The sequence below is a fragment of the Rhipicephalus microplus genome, unplaced genomic scaffold (assembly GCF_043290135.1).
Source record: "Rhipicephalus microplus isolate Deutch F79 unplaced genomic scaffold, USDA_Rmic scaffold_15, whole genome shotgun sequence".
In the NCBI taxonomy this organism is placed as follows: Eukaryota; Metazoa; Arthropoda; class Arachnida; order Ixodida; family Ixodidae; genus Rhipicephalus; species Rhipicephalus microplus.
In genome coordinates this window covers 7,429,978-7,451,193 of record NW_027464588.1, presented here as the reverse complement: position 1 = coordinate 7,451,193, position 21,216 = coordinate 7,429,978, and the positions used below count along the sequence as shown (strand labels likewise).

At 44.1% G+C, this 21,216-nt stretch overlaps 2 protein-coding genes across 2 annotated transcripts in view; one reads left to right on the top strand and one right to left on the bottom strand.

Annotated features, from left to right (window-relative positions):
* The window catches only part of LOC142784750 (solute carrier family 41 member 1-like), a 46,971-nt gene extending 45,147 nt beyond the window's left edge, over nucleotides 1-1,824 (bottom strand). Inside the window, exon 1 of the mRNA XM_075883250.1 lies at nucleotides 1,687-1,824. Coding sequence (XP_075739365.1) covers nucleotides 1,687-1,824 — 138 coding nt within the window. The remainder of the gene's footprint in view (nucleotides 1-1,686) is intronic.
* Nucleotides 1,825-2,017: 193 nt separating this feature from the next.
* Nucleotides 2,018-21,216, top strand: part of LOC142784749 (tetraspanin-33-like) — a 32,811-nt gene continuing 13,612 nt past the window's right edge. Inside the window, exons 1-2 of the mRNA XM_075883249.1 lie at nucleotides 2,018-2,044; nucleotides 7,773-7,783. Of these exons, the coding sequence (XP_075739364.1) occupies nucleotides 2,018-2,044; nucleotides 7,773-7,783 (38 nt within the window). The remainder of the gene's footprint in view (nucleotides 2,045-7,772; nucleotides 7,784-21,216) is intronic.

Here is a 21,216-nt window from a genome sequence, read left to right as displayed (position 1 = left end):
TCAATGGAGTGTCTAGTGTCGTAAATACGGGTTGCTCTCTTTTTTATGGAATAAAGTTTTGGTACGCTTCATTGCGCTAATCCTGCAGTGAAGGCACGGCAAGCATGTAATAAGGCCTTATTTTTTAGCAAGTTTCTTCTGTGGGAAATGCTATGGCGCTGGCAATGTGTCATATATAAGCAACGTATTGGGTTTAACCGCCAGCCATCTGAAAGTTCAGTACTGCTCAAATGTTACGATGAAACTGCAACAAATTTGTGAACTAATCTAAAGATGGTGTAGTGGCTCAAGTCAGTAGCTGCATATATAGCATCATAGAAGCGCGTACATGAGAGACACAGGGACGCGGCATTCTATTACTTTCTTAAAAGGGTATTTGTAGAGTCTGCCTCATCCGTTTGTTCACTTATGAATACACAGGTATTTTAAACTATTGGCAGCTGAAGACACCTAAAGTTACGTTGCATTTCAGGAACTGTCTACTTCCCGTCTTCAACTCAGGCTAGCCCTTGGGTGAAGGAAGTCTCAGCATAATTTCCAATTTCTTAACCCATTGTAAAGCATGTTGTCGTTTGGAGTTTGCCAATGAAGAGGGAGGGAGGGGGCGAGTGCGATGAAAATTCACTCTTACACTAAATGGGCAGCCCTACCCACGCCCACGATAGAATCTCTAGATTTATCGGTTTTACCACAAATGTGTTTTTGCCGAGGTGCACCACGGCTCCGCTGACCTATTTCTGTCACTGATATCACGCAAAATATATCCTAACCGATGGCAAACTTCTCTAAGGGTTTCGAAGATACAACCTCCCATGCCACAGCGGGCGGCACAAAACCACTAGGCCATGGAGTGTACGTTGCCCAGTTTTCATATACATGATAGGTCGTTCAGCGCGTTCACATCTGTAGCGAAATGGCCCGAAAGACGTGCTTTGGGCACGCGGTAAAGGTCGTTGTCCTGTATCTAAGATGCGCGCGCGTCTTCACAAAACACGGTTGTTCATGCGCACCCACCAATCTCGCAATTAAGGCGCTATGTACCGCTTGCACTTCCTTGGCAAGATTGGTTTTAAGTTACAGTAGTTAAGGAGAGCACGAAGGTTACTTCGCTAGCTACTCCAACCGAGTTAATCCAAAGCTGCTCACACACGAATAATTAAGAATCCTATCCGTGACAATTGTTACTCTGCACGCGTCCCGTGTATGCTCCTTTTGTGCGTGCCTTCTCCTTGAGCTGCACGCTGCAAATTTCGAACTGCTTGCTGTTCCTTGCGTGACAGTATAATTTGTTTCTGCAGCATAGATTCCTTATATTCGTTCGCTTTTGTGCACTAACAAAAGAGAATAAACTATTAACTGCCTCTGTTATGACGCGTTTCTCTTTCCTGATATACTGATTCCCAGACGGAGAGATCAGCCATGTTTTCTCACATATTCTACTTTTATTTGTACTCTCGTTTTCTTCCTTTTTTTTTCATGAAGCGGCTCCAATTGCTGCCTCACGAAATATTCACAATTGAGAGATTGCGCCTACTTGTTTCTGTCTGTCTTTTTTTTCATCATTTGTGAGTGTCTCCCTTGTTACAACAATGCATTTTAATATTTCACAACGTTCATCAAAATTGTTTATGAAGCTCTTATTTTGAGTGACTCAGTAGTTCGCTGTTACACTCCCGCCATTTTTACCTTGACCACGTCGAGCAGGATGCCAGCCAAGGTGGAGCCGAAGCCAGCCAGGATAAAAGGCACGAACACCTGAAGCGCCGTCGAGATCAGCTGAGCGTTCATCGTTCGTTCACCAGGAGTGGCGCTCCCAATAGCCATGTGTGGCACACTTGCACGGCCGATAAGGGCAGTGCCAACGCAGGCGTCAATCGAGAGGGGTGCGCCCGCTTCGGACGGACAATAATCCGGCGTTGGTGAAAGCATGAACGACGCCTGGCCAATCTCACGAACAAGCAACGACAAGCTTACGTCACCGTTGCGAGGGTCCTGACGGCCTTCCTCTGACGGTACCATGGTGGATGGCCGCTTTGAAGCTACAGTGCGTAAGCGTTGCAAAAACTGTAAACTGCTGCCTTCATTTTACTCAATACTGCCGCTTTGTGGAGACATCATGTGACTAGCTTCTAAATAGCGTAAGACTTGGTTTAGCTGCTTGCGGGTAGGAGCGTGTAGGCGCTATGATAAATATATTAAGACATTCCGAATTGTGCCTCATATAGACCCTTTTCAAAATTGTAAAGTTTGCTTTCCTGCTATGTGACTTGAGCGAATATTGGTGGCTTGTCATTCTGTCCAAATAGCTTCTTTAAGCGGGTCTCGCGTACGCAATAATGAGAAAAATGTTGAGTCGCCTCACAAAATTAAGCACTCATAATAAACAAGACCGAGCACGTTCAACTAGGACTCAGGCGTGCGCACGAAGGGGGCAGAAGGGACGGCGGCGCCCCCTAGTCACCTAAGAGGGGGCGCAAGATCTGCTCCTTACATTGACTCGGAAGCGGGGCACCCTGCTAGCCACACAAGAGGGAGATCGTAAAATAGGCCCCCAATATTGACCTAATAGAGAGGGTTGTGGGCGCAGCAATGGACCTCCGCCTCCCTGACTACGAGCGCTACGCATGCCCATGACTAGGACCTAGGACCACGTCTCCGCATGAAGCACGACAGGCACCACCATTACTTATTGAAAAGAAAAGCAGTTCAGAGGAAGCGCACTTGCGAATTATGAAAAACGTTCATTGGGTCTTGCGGTTGTACATCAGAAACGATTTGAAATGCAGGCGCAAAGTAACACACGAGATGAGATACCAGCGCTAACTATGCCATCTGGTTTGCCATCTCGTGTCTTATTTTTAGTTTGCGTTGCTCGCGCTGCATTTCCTTTCAGTTATAGGATGGTCAAACGCTGTCTAGCCTAAACACCGACGTACCGCCACCACTTTATTGAACTTTCGCTCAAGTGTCAATGTCAGCAGTAGTGAGCGTCTCAGGCAATGTATCTGTTTTCAACCGCGTGATAGAAACAAGGAGGCCTCAAGGTGCAATATGATGGTGGGCTAAGCGGCTTGATAAAAAACAGTATTATGTATGAGATCGAAAACAACACGAATAGAAAGGGAAAGGCTATGGAAATTCGCTTTTGTTTATCTGTCGTGGTAACACCATGTGAAAAGTTTCAGTGCACATGCTTGATTTTGTGTTCTTCCTTGAAGGAGTGGCCTGTCATTTTCTTTCAGTTCATGCTGTTTTCCTGCTGTTATCAAAACGTGCCACGAGGTTTTCCTTTCTTATGAGCGCTGTCAAAAAAGAGGTCATCATCTGCTCCCCGCAGTTGGGACTGAAATGTTATACTAAATGTGTAACTTCATGCAGTATTCTAAGACGCACACTTTCGAAAACACACAGTGGTGATAATTCACGAAGATATAGCGTAGGATGCGTTCACTCGTCCACGATTTCCGGTGGTCAGGAACTGCATCCACAATAAAAGAGCGTGGTTCTTCGATAGCGGAATGTTTCGTAGGGTGTAAAGATTGCAAAAAGCGATGTTTGAGATGTAGATTTTTTTCATGAGTGAGCAGTTCATTGTGATCCTCAAACGCCGTGTATACGGGAAGAGAGGGAGATATGAAAATCTCTCTCAAGGAACGCGCGATAACAATGATGCTGTCTTATTCCACTTCATTGAGATAAAAATTTGCTCTTACACCTACGTGATTTGTCAATGTAATGGTGAACAGTATTTTTATGTTGTTGGTACAAAGAAAATATATTAAATTGAGCGTAATTGCTGAAGATTAGCTTACCCCCCTTTTACCTACTTCTCGTGATCCTGGAAAGTTTGATCAAATAAAGACTTACTGGCGTAAGCGTGTCAGTTTATGGAGAGCGCAGTTTTATAGCAAAATACTGTAACTGAGACATTAGTACAATAGTAAGTGCCACATTCTAAATCATTGAAAGGAGGATGGACAGAAAGTTCACGAGCGACATTCGTTTTCTTCTACCCTCACGCACGCACGCGCGTACCCAGGGCCACACATACCCACACATGCGCACACACTAAAACACACACACACACTTAACACATACATATACATACGACACACACACATACTTCTTGGGAATCAATAAATTATAATTTACATACAAGGCCGTATGTGCCAGTTATTATTGTCGAATATCAGTCACACAATCCACCTTCTTCATTAGCTGTGCTGCCCTCTGGCGTTTTGGCAGGGCTTTTCCAGAAGTAAAAGCTCCTAAAGTAATGTTTAGCGACATTTCAAAAAAAGTCCGATTCACAATTGTCGAATTTCGACAAAGAGGGGGGCATTGGCTTTCATTTACGTAATGTAGAAGCGTTACGTCCCGTAGCACAAGTGAACAACAAAATTGTAGGACTGAACAAGACCATCCTTTGTCCGCTGAACATCGTAGGTTCGCGCTTACTTTTCCTAAGCTAGTTATGAGCAAGCGAGAAACATCTGTTTACCGGTAGTGGTTCCCGAATGCCACGTGGATATATTGTAAAAGATTACTACCAGCAGTCTATCTAAAGCCACGTGAATTTGCTGTGTAGAGTAAGATTTTGATAACGGCATTTGCAGTTGTGGCGAACAGTGCATTTCCTGGGAAGAGTTCCAATGTGTGAGCTTATTACCATTTGTACCAAGTTTTGAATCGCGAAAGCGGACAACGTAAGCACGCAAGGCCTGACCGTTACCTCGGTTGGATTTACTCGGTTGAGTTTACTTGTCCATGGTACCACTACCAAGCGGAGAGTACAGCATGTGTCAGCGTAGTCGTGCGTTTGAAAATACTGACCGGGAAGTGCTGTCCTCTAGCATGGTTCATAAGTGGGATCAAAGTTAAATGAGATTTAGAGTGATATTTCATTACTTGTGAAATTGTAAACGTTACATATCCTATTTCCTCGACTCTTTAGACTGCCTTATGGTATGAACAAAGCATAAAAAGTGACTGCTTCGAGAGACTTGCAGGGAGGATAATACGGTGTCTCTGATTCGGCAAAAAATGACCATTGCTCAGCCCCTAATGCCCAGGACTTGAGTGTCAGTAAGGCAAAAGATAATCACCTTTTTAAAGCAATGGCTGAGCCTCTTCTAGACTAGAACGCTCCTTGTGACGCTGCGGGAACGGAACACAGGTGCTGGCACGGACGCAGACTTTTTCTTCTGCGTCTGCTTCCTCGTGTAACGCGTGTCTTTATCGTGATTTCTGCTTCACGTTTTAGTGCATCCATCACAGCACGTGCTCTTCTTCTGCCGAAAAAAAATTGCTCATCTTAGACAGAGTGGCGCAGCATTGCTTAACAGCAGAGGTGGTGAACTTGTCATAGATTGGAGCAGTAAATTCAATATGTCTGTTTATTCAGCTTGACACCACATAATTTACCCACCGTTGTTATTTCATCACCCTGTGTACAAGTCGCAGGAAACGTTCCGTTCGGACAAGATTAAGTTGAACTAGACGATCGAGAGACGAGGTGTGGATTCATGAATGTTACAGCTTTTGTGCGCCACACGGCAAACCATACTTACATTGCTCTACAAAATGTGATTGTGATTTCTCTCTTTTCTTTGGCTCTCTTTTGTGTGTTTGTGTACTTGTAAGGTTTGATGATGATGATATTGATCTGAGATGAATGGCAATCACAGACAAAGGGGAATGGGCCAAGAACCGGGTGGCAAGATACCAAAATAAAACTAAAAACAATGAGAAAAAATACTTCAGAGATAAAATTGCAAAAAAAACTTTTCTCACTGCATTTTTTCCTTTGTCTCTGTATTTTTTTCACTCATCAATCCTTCTCTGTTTTCGCTTTTTTGGCTCTCTTTCAATCATTTATTTTGCTCTCTTTTTGCTTCTCAGTCACTCGTCTTCTAACTTTTGAGCTGTTTCTTCTATTTGTTTTTTTCTTTCTTCCTCACTTTTCCTCACCTTTTTTTCTTTTTTTTTGACCGCCAGCCTCTCGACTTCTATCTTTGTCTTCATAGCTTTTTATTATTTGAAATTATTTGCGCTTCTACTTGTTTTCGCACTCTAACTCTCTATTTTTTTTTCATCTGTACCCGTCCTTGCCTTCTCCTCTCATCCTTATTGTCACTTTTCATTCCTACCCGTTCGCCGTGCTCTACTATTGACCGTGAGATCGAGGGGAGTCACCACTTGGCGGCAACTGTCTGAAGCGCGCAGTTATCACCGTTTTCATTTATTCAGAAAAAGTGCACTAAGACCACATCTTCAAGAACTGGGCTTGAAATTATCAGAACCTGCTCTTTTTTTATTTTGGAGCCTCTACAATAGGGTGCAGCCATGGGGATGTTTTATTCGCCATTCAGGAATACACCACTGCGACTAAACAATTTTATTGCGAAATAGGGGGCTCACTACATATTTTTCAAATTCCCATTTGGCACTAGAAATCATAATTAAATAACTAGCGTTTCCAGTAATAAAGCAATGCGGAAAGTATTGGGCGAATTCACCTTATAATTGGCTAATATCCTCCATTTGGGTACGATTCATGTGCAAAGGAAAACAACAACAACAACAAGTTTAAATTGCTCCGTGCGTCATCTGCTAGCCATGTCGTGTTTCTCTGTGTGTGCGTACGTTATGCATTCTCAAAGGGTGATTTGTCCGGTCATGTTAGTGCGAGTGTAGCTGCTTGATTGTATGGCTTAAAGGACGTACGAAAGAATATGGCCTGCCTCGGCTGCTAATACAATGATCGATGATTGATATGTAGGCTCGAACGTCACAAAACCACCATATGATTATGAGAGACGCCGTAGTGGAGGGCTCCGGAAATTTCGACCACCCGGGGTTCTTGCTAATGCATTGTAATTAGATCAGTGAGTGCAACTTTCCACAGTGCTGTTGATTGTCGTCATGCCGTCCATTTACTGAAGTTATTCAGAATAGGTGTCACTTTTCACTTTAAGCACAATTAAAAATGCTCCTGACATCCTCTCAAACATTTGTACTAATAAATGGCGTGTGCATTCAGTGTTTTAGGGCCTTCCTTCTGAAAAAAAACGAGGCTCCAGGCTACACTTCTGCATGCTCTTTGCAGGTGCACAACTACAGCACTGTAGTCTATCAATTGTGCGAGGGGCCTTAGTTGAGCCTTTATGTCTATGGTGTCCCTACACATGAATATTACAATCACAAAAACTGGGAACCTTCTGTAGTTTGACTGTTCTTGAAAAGAAGTTACCATAAGCAACCGTGTGCTTACACTTACGAACACCTTAAAAAGCCCATACATTCAAGTTTATTTCAAACGGCATTACTTTCATTTATTATTGCAAAGAGCTGAAAAACTCATGTTTTTTTACATTGTCTTGAGCGTTTTTGTGGCAATGTTATCGGCCGACGAAAGGCAGTGGTGATATTTTGTTTGAAAAAAAAGAACTTGTCCCGTAAAATAAGAAAACTTTTGATGTAGCACTATCATATAGGTATTATGCATCGATGAAAGCTTTCTACTAAATACTTATGAAGTTTTTATATCGACTGGTGCATGAACACGTGTGTATACGTGGTAAAAGTAGTGGGGCGCAAAACACTGTCAGCCACTAATCTTTCCTGTACATACTAATTGGCTGTATCACATATGATGGTGTACAAAATGAGGAAAAATTATCATTTGCGTATAAGTGCCACTAATGGTACTGAACACATCGCACGGATATGCGTGCTTTCTACTATCTTTCTTTCTTTTTCGTTGTATGCAGATGAGCAAGAGGTAAGTAAGTAGTTCCATCCTAATACAGCAGAGTGTAGCAGGCGGAGCGCAAACTAATCACAAATGAACAACACAGCCACAGCGTGATTTAGTGCAAAAAAGCACCGACAGTCACCCAGTGCAAACATCCTTTTGAAAGGCAGAATGCGCTTTGCTTGCTGGCAATGGTAACCTTGCATAGGCTTCGTGTACCTATTCAGTAGAGAGGAGCGTAGATACTACCAATCAACTGCGATCCACACACTATACTCGCCGAAAATCGTTTCTGTCCGCAGGCAACAAAGCGCCACTGTGTGTATGTATACGCGCCGCACACTTCCTATGCAAACGTGCATGGAGGTAGCCCGATCTCCCCGTGTATACAAGGATAACTTCTGCTCTACCATCGTGCCTGATATTCAATTAAAAACGATGAAATAAAAAACAAGAAGCCTGGGTAGACAAATGATTGAAATGCTCACCTACGTATGGTGCATGCGCGGGTTCGAACCTCGCATCAGCAAAGAATTTTTTCCTCCCGGAATGATCTGTTTGTCCTCACCTTCCTATCCTTCCCTGGCGTCCTTTTTTTCTGTCTCTCTGTACTTGTTTTTTTTTCATGTAGTTTACTTTTCATGAAACGGTACTCAATATGGGTTAACTCACACAACTTTTACAGAGCGACTTTGTTGCATACTCGTAATCTCAACTTTGTTTTGCAACACTGCTGTCACGTATGCCACCACGTAACGTACAACTGCTCAAAAGATAGAGTACCCTAAGTGTTTAAAAATTGACTCCAGCAAATATATTAAACTACAACAGAAGAGCTGTCCGTCGATATTTTAAGAAAAGAAAATTGTCGTCTTCATTTAGTTTACATTTCTTTTTCATGCATAATGCAAGGTATAAGCATGGGCAAGAACTCAAAAAGCACAAGGGGGACAAGAGTCCTGCTCTTCGTTCGTCATTCGAAAGTTTGGCAGATCCCACTTAATTAAAAATCGGCGTTATGAGAAGGATGCTTATGGAAGAGCGTTAGCTATACACGCTCGACATGTACCGCCACCATGAACTGTGGTAGGTTGAAGCGTTTCCTAAGCACCCGATGTTGGTTACGTGCGCACACATCGCCAACGAGTGTACATCTGCCACGCATCTGCGTCGTTCCTGTGCCAATGGGTCTTGAATACACGTCCAGGCGGCTGTTGACACCTCCTTAATTTGGACCAATCACTGTGAAATGTCAGCACCATCAGTGAAAGTACAGTTGTTTCTTTATTCGTTCATTAATCAATATTTATCATTTATTGTTCACACATACACACACACACACACACACACGAAACGAGAACATATGTGTAAGCACACGACTTTGTGTGTAATTATCCATATGACAGCGCAACAGATGACCACCCACTCTCTTCGTCCGTCCATCCATCTGTCCATCGGCCCCTCTGTTGGTCTCTTCATTCGAGTGTCCTACCGTCCGTGCACCCGTGCCTAAGTCTGCCTGTCCATCGGTCCGTCTATCTTTTGGTCCTTTTTACTAGTCGGGGTCTTCAACATAGACATCATGAATTTTGAGACCTATTCCTTCACCCATGAGTTGCCATTCACGTCGTGAAGGTGCACTGAATTTTCTTGACGCTCTCGAAGTAAACCTATTGTCTGTTCGCGCCACATTTTGGTTCATTTAAACTCTCAATCACTTTCTGGTGCATTGCGTTTAACTACAGCTGAACTTAACGCCATGTGAGGGCTGTATCGTTGGAGTACATATGTATTGGTAAGAAAAATAGGTAGCCATCCCTGCATTCCCAATTCACGCTTCTCGAAGATTACAATCTATCTGGATAGCATTTGCGAGACCTGGCGTGGCTCTGGAGTAGAATTCATTTTGACAAGCAAAATACTGGGGCTGCAAAACTTCTGGGAGCCTGACATCATTTCTTTACATTACCCGCTCCAACGAAGCCAATGCCAGCTTTTCCTTGAAGCTCACCCGTTAAATCTACTCATGTGTGTTCTCCCCGCTCCTAGGTAGATATAAAGTGTCAATCACCTGTGGCACGTACACGCCCACGGGTGTGTGTCATTGTCCAGCGAGAAGTGTTTGACAGCTTCGCGATAACATAGTAGCCTAATATTGTTCATGACTAGCGAGTCGTATTTGTGAAACCCTCCTACCCCCACATGCAACTTTTGGCTTAACCCAAGGTAACGGGGCGCTCACCGCAGCACCCAAATGTAGGCGGATAGATAGATAGATAGATAAATAGATAGATAGATAGATAGATAGATAGATAGATGGAAGCCAAGGATGCTTGCCGTATTGCCGTACGCAAAGAAATCACTCGAATTTAGAATTACATAAAGGCGATTGAGTGCATAGATTATTTTGTCTTTGGGATCTTAAATGCTCTTTCCTAGATGTAGGGATACCTGCTGTAGGTTTTTTGTGATCATAATGACTTGATTAAGAAAAAAATGCTTTCTCTTGATTGCTGCCCGTGAGCTAACGCAGAAAGCGGAATCTTTCGAAGTTTTATTTCATTTCGGCCATCAGTGAAAGAAAGTGCATCATTGCAAGTGGGAAACCATTCTTTTGAGCTAGAAAATCAAAGAAAAAACATTGTGCTTACTAAACGCTTTTCAATGCGTTGAAACGTTAAAGTAAAGCTAGTAGGCACCGCTTCAAGATGTATGCAGTGGAAAAAAATATTTATAATACTGAGGTTAATTTTTCCCGCCATTCGGAAATATTCTCTTCTTGAGGATAGTATTTTTAACACGATATTAAATGTCACAAAGACAACGAAATAATATATTGGCATTATTGTATTGCGTTTTCTGACACTAAGTGATTTATGAGATGGATTACTTCACCAGCACCTGTTGTAAAATAATCACTCGTTTACACAATGTCTAAATTATCGTCGATCATCGTTAGGGCAGATGAATGTGCTATTAAGGCAAGAATTATTGAATGTGTTTCTGATGTCTTCTCGTACGTCAAGTGCATAGCACCTTATTGTCGAAGTATCCTGACCGCTTCAGTACAACTGACTCGCTTCTAAATGGAACGCACTTTTTTAACACTAACATAGCATTAATAAGCGTTCTCTGCGGCAGCTTTGAATATATAGCGCATCTTAGTTTGGTTGGAAGGTAAATGTGTCAACCTGATTGCTTAGGCAAAGGTCACTTTTCTTATGCCGGTGAGTAGGCCACTCGGTCATGAATTTGTCGCATACGTATTTTATAACTTTCTAATTCGATAAACTTTCTGATTGTTTTTGTTATTCGAAATGAACACCAGTCAAAAACTGGCCTTGTGTTTAAATAATAATTCACTAAACAACTAGTTCAGCTCCGCGTAATTCATGACAGATATAGTGACACGGGTGTGTTGATGAAAAAGACTGGTGTTCTATACAGGATGAGGCTAGCTTCTCGGGCCAACAAAGCTCGCTTGGTCTGCCCGAGATTACTTTATGGTCCAACATTAGAGCTCTATGATCCCTCTATAGTTGGTCCGAGCTCGCTCTACGGCGGCCATGGACGTCAGGCTCTGTCCAGGTGGCGCTGCGAAAAACGCCACCACCAGCACCCTCACCGCTGCGCTGATTCTAAATAGGTTCTGTGAAGAGAGCCGTCCGCAACCGAAAATGCTTAAGCCATCTTTTGTCGATGTTCATGCACGGTTTTTGAACGTTGAGGACCTGGCAAGCTTTTTTCGTCAATCGAAACTCGCTTCAGAAAATTTGCAAGCTCCTCAAACGAACTGCGGGTACATTGCAAAAGATGTTTCAGTTATTTCGGCGTGCAGCACCTCTCAATTTAAGGGCGATCCAGCTTCGAATAACATTGAATTTGATACAAGCACTGCGCTGTGCGTTCTGTAACGGCTAAACAAGTTAAATTTGGGCTTACACATGATGCAAAAAATCATCACGTGAGCAATGTATCTTACGATCAGTGGTACGAACGTCCCTTTATCAGATGACCCCAGTGATTTCAGCCTTTGCAGTTACATTCTTAGTATACATATCTCGCTACCTGAGCCTTGTGAATATCGTTACACGTAGGCACGACACAATTCCTCGTAAAATATGAAATATACATGCAAACATGGACAAACATGAGCGAAAGGGAAAGCAGGGATCTTAACTGCAATGCTCAGGTAGCATACATAATTTTCGAGCATGGCAGAAGCTGATCATGAAAGGGAAGGAAATATTATATGTTTAAACGACTGTCTCAACAACGAAACCAACAATTTTGAGTGCTGCTACTTTTGAACTCACACATGTAAAACCGTCCACCCCGGGCCAAGTGCTCATCCAGAACCGGAGAACTACAACGAAAAATCCAGAATAATGGCTGTGTTCGAATTCTTAGAGAGCACTTAAACCGTCTACGCAGGCAGCTTTGACGATGGTATCGAGCCCATGCTGTCCGAGAAATGGAACACGTTTGGATGGATGGATAGATGGATGGATGGATGGATGGATGAATGGATGGATGGATCGATCGATGGATGGATGGATGGATGGATGGATGGATGGATAGATGGATGGATGGACGGATGGATGGATGGATGGATGAATGGATGGATGGATGGATGGATGGATGGATGGATGGGCGGACGGACAGACGGACGGACGGACGGACGGACGGATGGACGGACGGACGGACAGACGGACGGACGGACGGATGGATATGACTGTACTCTTTAGATCAGGTGGTGGCAAGCGCCACCAAGCCGTAATACTTAATGAACGAAAAACTAGATTTATCTTTATTCCTTCACATAGTGAGGTTGAGGATTCGTACTTTGCAGTGATGTGTTTAATTTTCACTCGTGTCTTGACTTTAGCCACCAATCGGATAACCTCCTTATAGTTATTTCTACCCGCTTAAGGTGTATCTTGCCCTCCCTGTCCCTAAACCCCAGTGCTTTGAAAAACTCGGTGCCATCATCCTGAACTAAAGGATGAAGCCCTTCACAGAACATTATCTAGTGTTCGGCCCTTTCGTCTTCCTCTCCACACGCACTGCATACCGATGTACCCCTTCGTATTTGGCCCGATATTTTTTAGTTCGCAATACTCCCGTCCTGGCCTCAAACAATAGATAACTACCCCGAGTATTATCATAGATTCTTTCCTTGGCCATTTCTTGCCTAAATGTTCGATAGATCTCTACTGATCACTTCTTAATCACGCCAATTCTCCACATATCGGCCTCAGATTCCTTCACCTTCTTCTTTACCAATAATTTTTCATCGTTTAGCCCCCTGCTGTTGTCTAAGTATTTACCAGTCAATTTTCTGGTTCGCTTTCTCCATTTTGTATCGACCTTCTTCATGTACAAGTAGCTGAATACCCTCCTAGCCCAACGCTCCTCTCACATTTCTCTCAATTGCTTCTCAAATTTTATCTTGTTGTTAGCTTCCATGCCCTCAAATGATGTCCGTCCCATATCACCTTGTACTTCCTGATTTGGTGTATTCTCGTGAGCTCCTAAGGCAAGCCTACCTATTTCACGTTGTTTAATTTCTAATCTTACTTGAACTTTTGATGTCATGCGCAAGACCACATTGCCGAACGTCCGAGAAGGAACCATAACCCCTTTACATATTCCTCTCACAACATCAAACCAATTGTAATTCCACAGTGCCCTGGTTTTCATTACATCTGCATTCCTCTTACCTTTAGTCGTCACGTATATTTCGTGTTTTCTCAGGTACTCGGTCTCATTGCTTATCCATACGCCCAGATATTTGTATTTATCTGCTATCTCTAGCGTCACCTCCTGTATTCTAAGCTCACTACCTTCATTGTCATTGAAAATCAGGACTGCTGATTTTTCCTTACTGAATCAGAAATCTAACCTACCTATCTCATTACCGCAGATGGCCACCAATCTCTGCAAATCTTTCTTGTTGTCGGCCATTAGCACTATATCATCTTCGTACATCAATGCTAGTAGTGCTTGTTCAATGAGTTGTCCTTGTTTGACGAAAGAGATGTTAAAGCCCAGTCCACTTCTCTCTAATTTGGCCTCTAATCCTTGTAGGTACATCATGAATAACAAGGGTGACAGGGGACACCCCTGCCTGAGCCCCCGTTTTACCTCTGCAGGCTTGAATATCTGTTTTTCCTACTTTATAATTACCTTGTTACCTTTATAGATAATCTTTATAAGATTAGTGGCTACATCTTCCACCCCTAATGTGTCCAGTATTCCCCACAGTTCCTCCTCAAACACGCTATATTGCGCATCTTGTTGTCCAAAAATGCTAGCCACAGGAGCCTGTGTTCCTTTTCTGCTATTTCGATGCACTGCGTCAGTGAGGACAGATTGTCTTCCAACCTCCTGTGTTTCCGAAACCCGATCTGCAGTTCCCCCAACACCCCTCATCCTCTATCTATGCTTGCAGCCTTTCCTTTATAATCTGCATCGCCAGCTTGTAGACCACTGATGTCACTGTTATAGGACGGTAGTTGTTTATGTCAGCTTTGTCCCCCTTTTCTTTATAGACCATGCTCATCCTGCTAAGGTTCCATGCATCGGGGACTTCACCACTTCACCATTTTTCGCTCACTGCCTCTCTCAAAGCCTGCTTAGACTTCGGACCTAATGTCTTTATCAGCATAATTGGACTAGGAACCCTCTTCTCAGTCCTTTCCCACTCTCATTGTGAAAATGGAGCCATTGCGCCACTCGATTTATCCTTGTCTATTGTGGTGCCTAAAGCACTTCTTTGTTTGAAATTTTTCTGTCACTCTTGTTCTAATATATTCAATAGCTTGGTCCCCTTCTAGCCTAGCATCCTGAGCTGTATTTAGAAACCTCTGCTCTAGGCTCGTTTCTTTTCTTAGGAAGTTTATATAGTTCCAAAACTTCGCAGCTGCCTTTCTACCTTTTTTATGTACTTCTGCCAGCCACTGAGCTCCCTTTCTTCTAATCTCGTCATTGATCCTAAGGGTTGCATCCATTCGAAAGCTTCGAAAAATTTGCATTTTCTTTGAAGATCATATATCGGTTCACCCCACTGCTTAGCATGTCTGTGTTCCCTAGAGGCTTCCTGACGTTTTGCTATGGCTCTCTTAACTTCCTCATCCCACCAACTTTTGGGTTTGTGTCTTCTTTTCCGGGGTGACTTGTCACGTGTCTTTGCAAGCTCTAGCTCAAACAGTCTAATTAAATTCGTGTATTTCCACACTGATTTATTATCGTCAGTGATTACTTTTTCAATTTGTTTAGTAGCTACATCTATTTGCCTTTCTGAATAACAATTTTCTTGTAGTTGCTCATCTTATCTCCTTCCCGCTTTCACTGCTCTTCTAGAACTTAGTTTGATACGTTTGAGATTACTACCCAGACTTCTGGAGCACCTTCACCTATGTACATTCCTCTGAGCATATCATACATCCTATGTGACATCAGTACGTAATCTATCGTCGACTGCAGCCTTCCTACTGCCCGCGTTATTTGCCCTTCACACTTCCCGGTACTGTTGAAAATGAACAAATCATGCCTTTCACAAATAGCCATGATCAATTTGCCTGTTGGGTTAGTATACCCATCTATATCTTCTATGTGCGCATTCATATCACCTAGTATAATTATCTCGCACTCTCCTGCTAACTCCTGAATGTCATTTGATATACGCTCTACCATTGCCTGGTTTTCCTTTCTGAGGAAAGCCGGCTTCTACGCTACGAGGCGCCACCTCGCGTCGTGAAAAGAAGGCTAAAATAAGCAAATGTAAAGATTGTATTTTGTGGCCTATTTCGTGTTCAAAGTTTAGAAAAAATAAACGTTACTCACATTGAGTATTTGGCGAAGTGTCTACTTGTGTGCAGATGACCATTCCGGCGAGATCCGACATATCTGAGCGAATTGTTGAGTCGCCATTTTGTTTAGACAGCAAAGTAGCCTGCATCGTATTTGTCTACGATTCGGTCTTTTCGGAGCTGTCTATTTGCCTTCTACGAGAAAATTGGAATGGGACTTAAGATGACTGCCGTCCATTCAGCTGTCTATTTAACCATCTATGGCAAGTATTGAAAAGTACCCAATGTTCTAATATTCAAGTATGAATCCCACGGAAACCCACGCGCTGTCCATTATTCTTTATTCAGAAAGTAATTATTCTCAATATGGCTCAGCAACGACTGCCACAGAGTTCACTCTAATGGAAATAATTAGGAAATCTGGGTTTCGCTTACAATCGAAGCACTCATAATTGCATTGCATTACGAATCATTTTGGCAGTAGACGTATGAGGAATCTTAGTCACGTATTTGTGCTTAACTCTTTCTTTCTCACCTGTAATTCAAAATTTTGGGGGAGGCTGGTGTAAACTTGTCGTCAATTTTCGATTTCTTGAGTTTATCATCCTCTTTTTACTTTCAAAATTTTAGATTTACAAAAGTGATTTGTCGTTAAGTTTCTTCCTTTTTTCAAGAACATTTAGCCAGAAAATAAATAGTGTGACTGAGTGCTCTAATATTTTCACGTCATTTGGACCAACTGCTGTAAGCATCACTGATGAGATTGTGAGTATTCCTAAAAAAATCAAACTAAAGTAATAGCACGAATAACCACATAAAAAGATTATTTTCTAACTCATTACGAATGAAGGAAAGATTTGATTAAAATATAGTGCATTGTTCGGTGTTCTTCTTGAGAAACTAAAACATCCGTAAAGTGAATAGTGGAAAGGAACAAGTATTGGTAATGGGCCCTTATCTCCATCAAGTCACGCATTATAGAAAAAGACAAGGTCTTTATTCTGGGAAGGCCTTTACACAATCGTTCCTTGAAATTAAACAATCCAGGGAATATTTGGAGAATTCCCCTTATAATTGGCCAATCCCCTCTATTGGTTACAAACCATGGGTTCGGACAAAAACAACAACAACAAGAATAACAAGAACTCCATAAGATTTATTTGAACCCGCCCATTTCTTCGCCCATCTCCCACAGTGGGTATTAGCCACAAAAGAACGTGAATTTGCACAAGAAGACGATAATTGGTACAAGAATAACAACAACTCTATAAGATTTATTAAGACCCCCCAGTTCTTTGCCCATCTCTCACAGAGGGTATTAGCCACAAAAGAACGTGAACATGCAGAAGAAGGCGATCATTGGTTGGTGTAAACAAAAGCTCTTGTTACGTGCAAGCGCTTTTTGAGCTGCAAAGCGGACATTCACTGACGTTCTCAGCCTCATGTCTGAACAATTCACAGGTCGATTAAGTGAATGCACCAGCCCGCTGAGACCGCCCGTGTCGGTGTGCAGCCTAGAGAAGGAGGAGACGGTCCTTCTTGACGTTAATCCAGCGGTGAGTTAATGTGATGTACACAACCTGCTCATATTGCAAGCTTACGTGCAAGGAGTTGCAGACGTTGAAATATTAACATTGGTTAATGAGCGACCCATCATGCTGCTTATTCAGCAGCACACCTTTTTTGCATAGCAGTGTGTGCGTATTGGGAAGCAACACAACGTCTGCTTTATTGGCAGAGACGGAATCAATAGCACAGAAATTCAGAGAATTCCTTACAAATATTTTCACACATATTCTGCATTGATATTGAGTACCTTCTACAATGACGCCCGTGAAATATATCTTTTGAGAATTACGAAGAATATAAGGCACTGAACAGCCAGAGTTTGTAGGTTTCATGATATATTGCTGGTGTCCGTGTTTTCCCACCCTCCAATTCGGAATGAGTCGTAAGTGAGTACGAGAATGATGAATAAGCAGAAATGGTATAGTTTTTGTAAGCCTGGGAGCATGGGTTTCTTGACCAGCGGGGGTATGAGCACATGGATGGGAATATGACGCAGAGAGAAGCCTGCGCTGGTAATTTAGCTTAATAATTCAGGAAGACAAAAACTTACAGCGGCTGTAATCATTTTGAAGTGCGCCATACGACGTGCATTATAGCGTGCCTTTCACACGTAAAACTAAATATTTCAATAGTAATATGAATTTTAAGATCTTTACGACAGACGCCCTAAGTTTTTTTTAAAAATTATTATGAAAAATCGTTTTTCATGAAAAACAACAACCTGGGCATGCTCAACGCGGACACTGCCTTCTTCGTTCAACGCGCCGAGGAGGCTCGTCAACTGGCCCTACGCCGTATTCAGGCTCACAAAACTGCCGACAAACGCCCCTACAACCTTACACAACGAGAGGTTACCTTCCAACCAGGTGATGAAGTTTGGGTGTGGACCCTCATTCGACAGCGTTGTCACTCTTAAAAGTTGCTGCAGCGCTACTTCGGCCCGTACAAAGTTCTACGCCGACTCAGTGACGTTACTTACGAAGTTCTCTCTGAGGGCACCTCAAGACGTTCCCGTCGGTTTCCACAAATTGATGTGGTGCATGTGTCAAGGCTCAAGCCATATTTCTCGCCTCAGCAATCGAACGTGGACTGACTTACCATGCATTGACTTTTTTGTCACTTTCGTTTCTTTTTTATTGTCTTTTGTCCTTATTCCTTTCCTTATTGAGTACTTCTACGACACCATACCATTTTTTTGCCCTTCGGCGCAGTTGTTAGATTCTATAGTAGCTCCTTTTTTTCTCATTTTTTTCAGCGCTCATAACCAGCATCGAGACGATGCTTTCCGAGGAGAGGGAGTAATCTCACAGGTAATATAATGGGTATGAGTCATAACTGTAACGTGAAATCGCTTGGAAGTAGAGAAAGAAGAGGACTTTTGTTTTCTGGCCTGGGGGTGAGCTAGACGTTGATTCGTCGTGATCTGTTATTTCGTTCGAAGTAATATATATATATATATATATTTATATATATATATATATATATATATATATATATATATATATATATATATATATATATATATAAATATATATATATATATGTTGGAGCTAACACGGAAAGATCCAGCCCTGACAGCGTTCAGTCTTCGAACTCATTTTTTTATTATCGCCTGCACCCGCCACGTGGCCGAAAATGCCAACTTCTTCTTCTTCGACGAGCAGCTCATTGAGGCGCTACAAGGCTCCCCGCCGTAGAGCGGGAGCCGTAGGAATCACCAGAGAATTCGCCCAGTGGACATGCTTGGTTGTTGGTATCCAGGCTTTAGGTTGAAACCCCGCGGCCGCGACCGCGGCGATATACGCAGGTTTTAGTCGATCAGCAGCCACGACGTCTTCACGGCCATTGATGTCCAGCGTGAACGTCTTAGGTGTACGATGGAGTACGCGGAATGGGCCATCATAGGCTGGTGTTAGTGGTGGCCGTACTTGGTCACGCCGAACGAAGACGTGACTGCAGCCATGCAGATCCTGACTGACGAAGACAGACTGGGGGTGTCGGTCGGCAGGAATCACAGGAGCAAGGTCCCGAAACGTGGTGCGCAGCTCTCGAATGTACGTGGAGGCATCGTGAGTGGAAGGTAGCGATGATGGCTAGAAGAATTCTCCTGGAAGACGCGGGGAAACGCCATAGACTAGTTCGGCTGATGAGCAGCCGAGATCTACTTTCAATGCTGATCGGATGCCCAGAAGTACGAAGGGGAGGTGGTCGAGCCAACGTTACCTTGGCTGGTGAGCAGTGAGGGCAGCTTTCATTTGTCGATGAAGCCGTTCGACCATGCCATTGGCGGAAGGATGGTAGGCAGTCGTGTGGATGGTCCACGGGGTCGTGTAAAAACAGGAGGTCCAGTGGTCACAATGTGGTGAGTGATGAAATGATTCACCGGGGACTCTCTGGTGTGCGGCTTCGTGATGCTGGGAAAGTCGTCGAGTATTTTTGCATACGGTGAAGCAGGTGTGAGAGCTCGCAGTCCCGTTGGCGAGGAAGTACAGAGTACACCGTTGATGGAGAGGCGGGTGTTGAGATCAATGAGGCGATGAGCATGCATGTCCACAGCAAGGTTGAAAAAACTGAGGAAGTCAGCTCCAAGGACAGCTTGCGAGACGTCAGCAAGGATGAAAATCCAGCGGAACGTACGGCGTAGTCCAAGATCAAGTGAAAGAGAGCACGTGCCGTATGTGCGAATGGCGGAATTGTTGATCGCTTGGAGTGGGCAGGTCTGTTCGTTGTGCCGGCGATCGGCACACGAGGCCGGAATGACGCTAACCTGGGCTCCTGTGTCGACTAGGAAGCAAGCGCCAGTGATCTTATCAGAAACATAGAAAAGGCGGCATGACTTTCGACCAGTACTACTGGCCGCCGTCAGTGGCCGGTCGTCGCAATTTCCCGACCAGGAGCACGGGCGAGTGCACTTGCGAGCAGAGGCACCGAATCGGCGGTGGTACCAGCACACGGTTGAGGATGAAATGTGTCGCGGCGCGTCGGGTGGCCGAAGTTCCGGAGAACGTGGGGGCGTCGAGGAGCGACTGTGTATATGGAACCTGGATGACGGTCGACGATGCGCAGGTACAAAGTCATCGAGGCGCCTGACAAGGGCGTCCAAACGGTTCTCGATGCTCCCGAGCACCGGGTCTGCAGCGGTGACCGGTAGCGGTGTGGTAACGGCGTTGAGGCTATGTGCCCGCGAGTAGTCCGCCACTTGGTCAGCCATTTCAGTGAGTGTGTCTAGTGGGACATCTCCTGCAGCTACGAGGACCGGGACCATGCTCTGTGGTAAGCGCTGGAGGAACAACTCATGTAACAGTTTCTCCTCTTGAGGGGCGAAGGGGCCGCCAAAGAGCTGGCGCATGCGTCGCAGGAGCTGTGGTGGGCGACGGTCACCGAGCTCTGTAGCCGTGATGAGCTGTTGGAGTCTGCTGTGTTCGGACTCAGACTTGCGGGAAATCATAGCTGCCTTCAACATGTAGTAGAGATGGTTCGGGTGCGGCGACGCTAAAATATCAGCTAAGTCGTCGGCTACGTCCGGAGGTAACCAGGACAACAGATTCCAGTACCTGGTCTGTTATCTGGTGATTTGCCGTAGACGGAAGTGCGCCTCTACCTGCAGAGACCATGTGCTGGGGCTGTTGGGCCAAAATGGTGGCAGGTTGACATGCTGAATCGCAGCGACTGCAGCACCGCTAGGTCTGGCGTCTTCTTCGGCGTCAGGACCGGTGGGTTTGGTGGTAGATCCGGCGGGATGATCGGGGCTGTGTGTTCTTTACCGGGTCACCATTAACTGTCGGAGCTAACACGGAAATATCCAGCCCTGACAGCGTTCAGTCTTCGAACTCAATTTTTATTATCGCCTGCACCCGCCGCGCGGCCCAAAATGCCAACTTCTTCTTCTTCGACGAGCAGCGCATTGAGGCGCTACATATATATTGTCGCGAGAGGAAACGATAGGCAGGAACTCGAAGTCAAGGACTGTTTACTCAGCCACAGCTGCCATTCACTTCTTCGCTCTCGTCTTCTGCTACCTACACAGCGTGGCATTACCCTCTCCCCAAAGAAAAATAAAGAAGAAGCATCGAATGA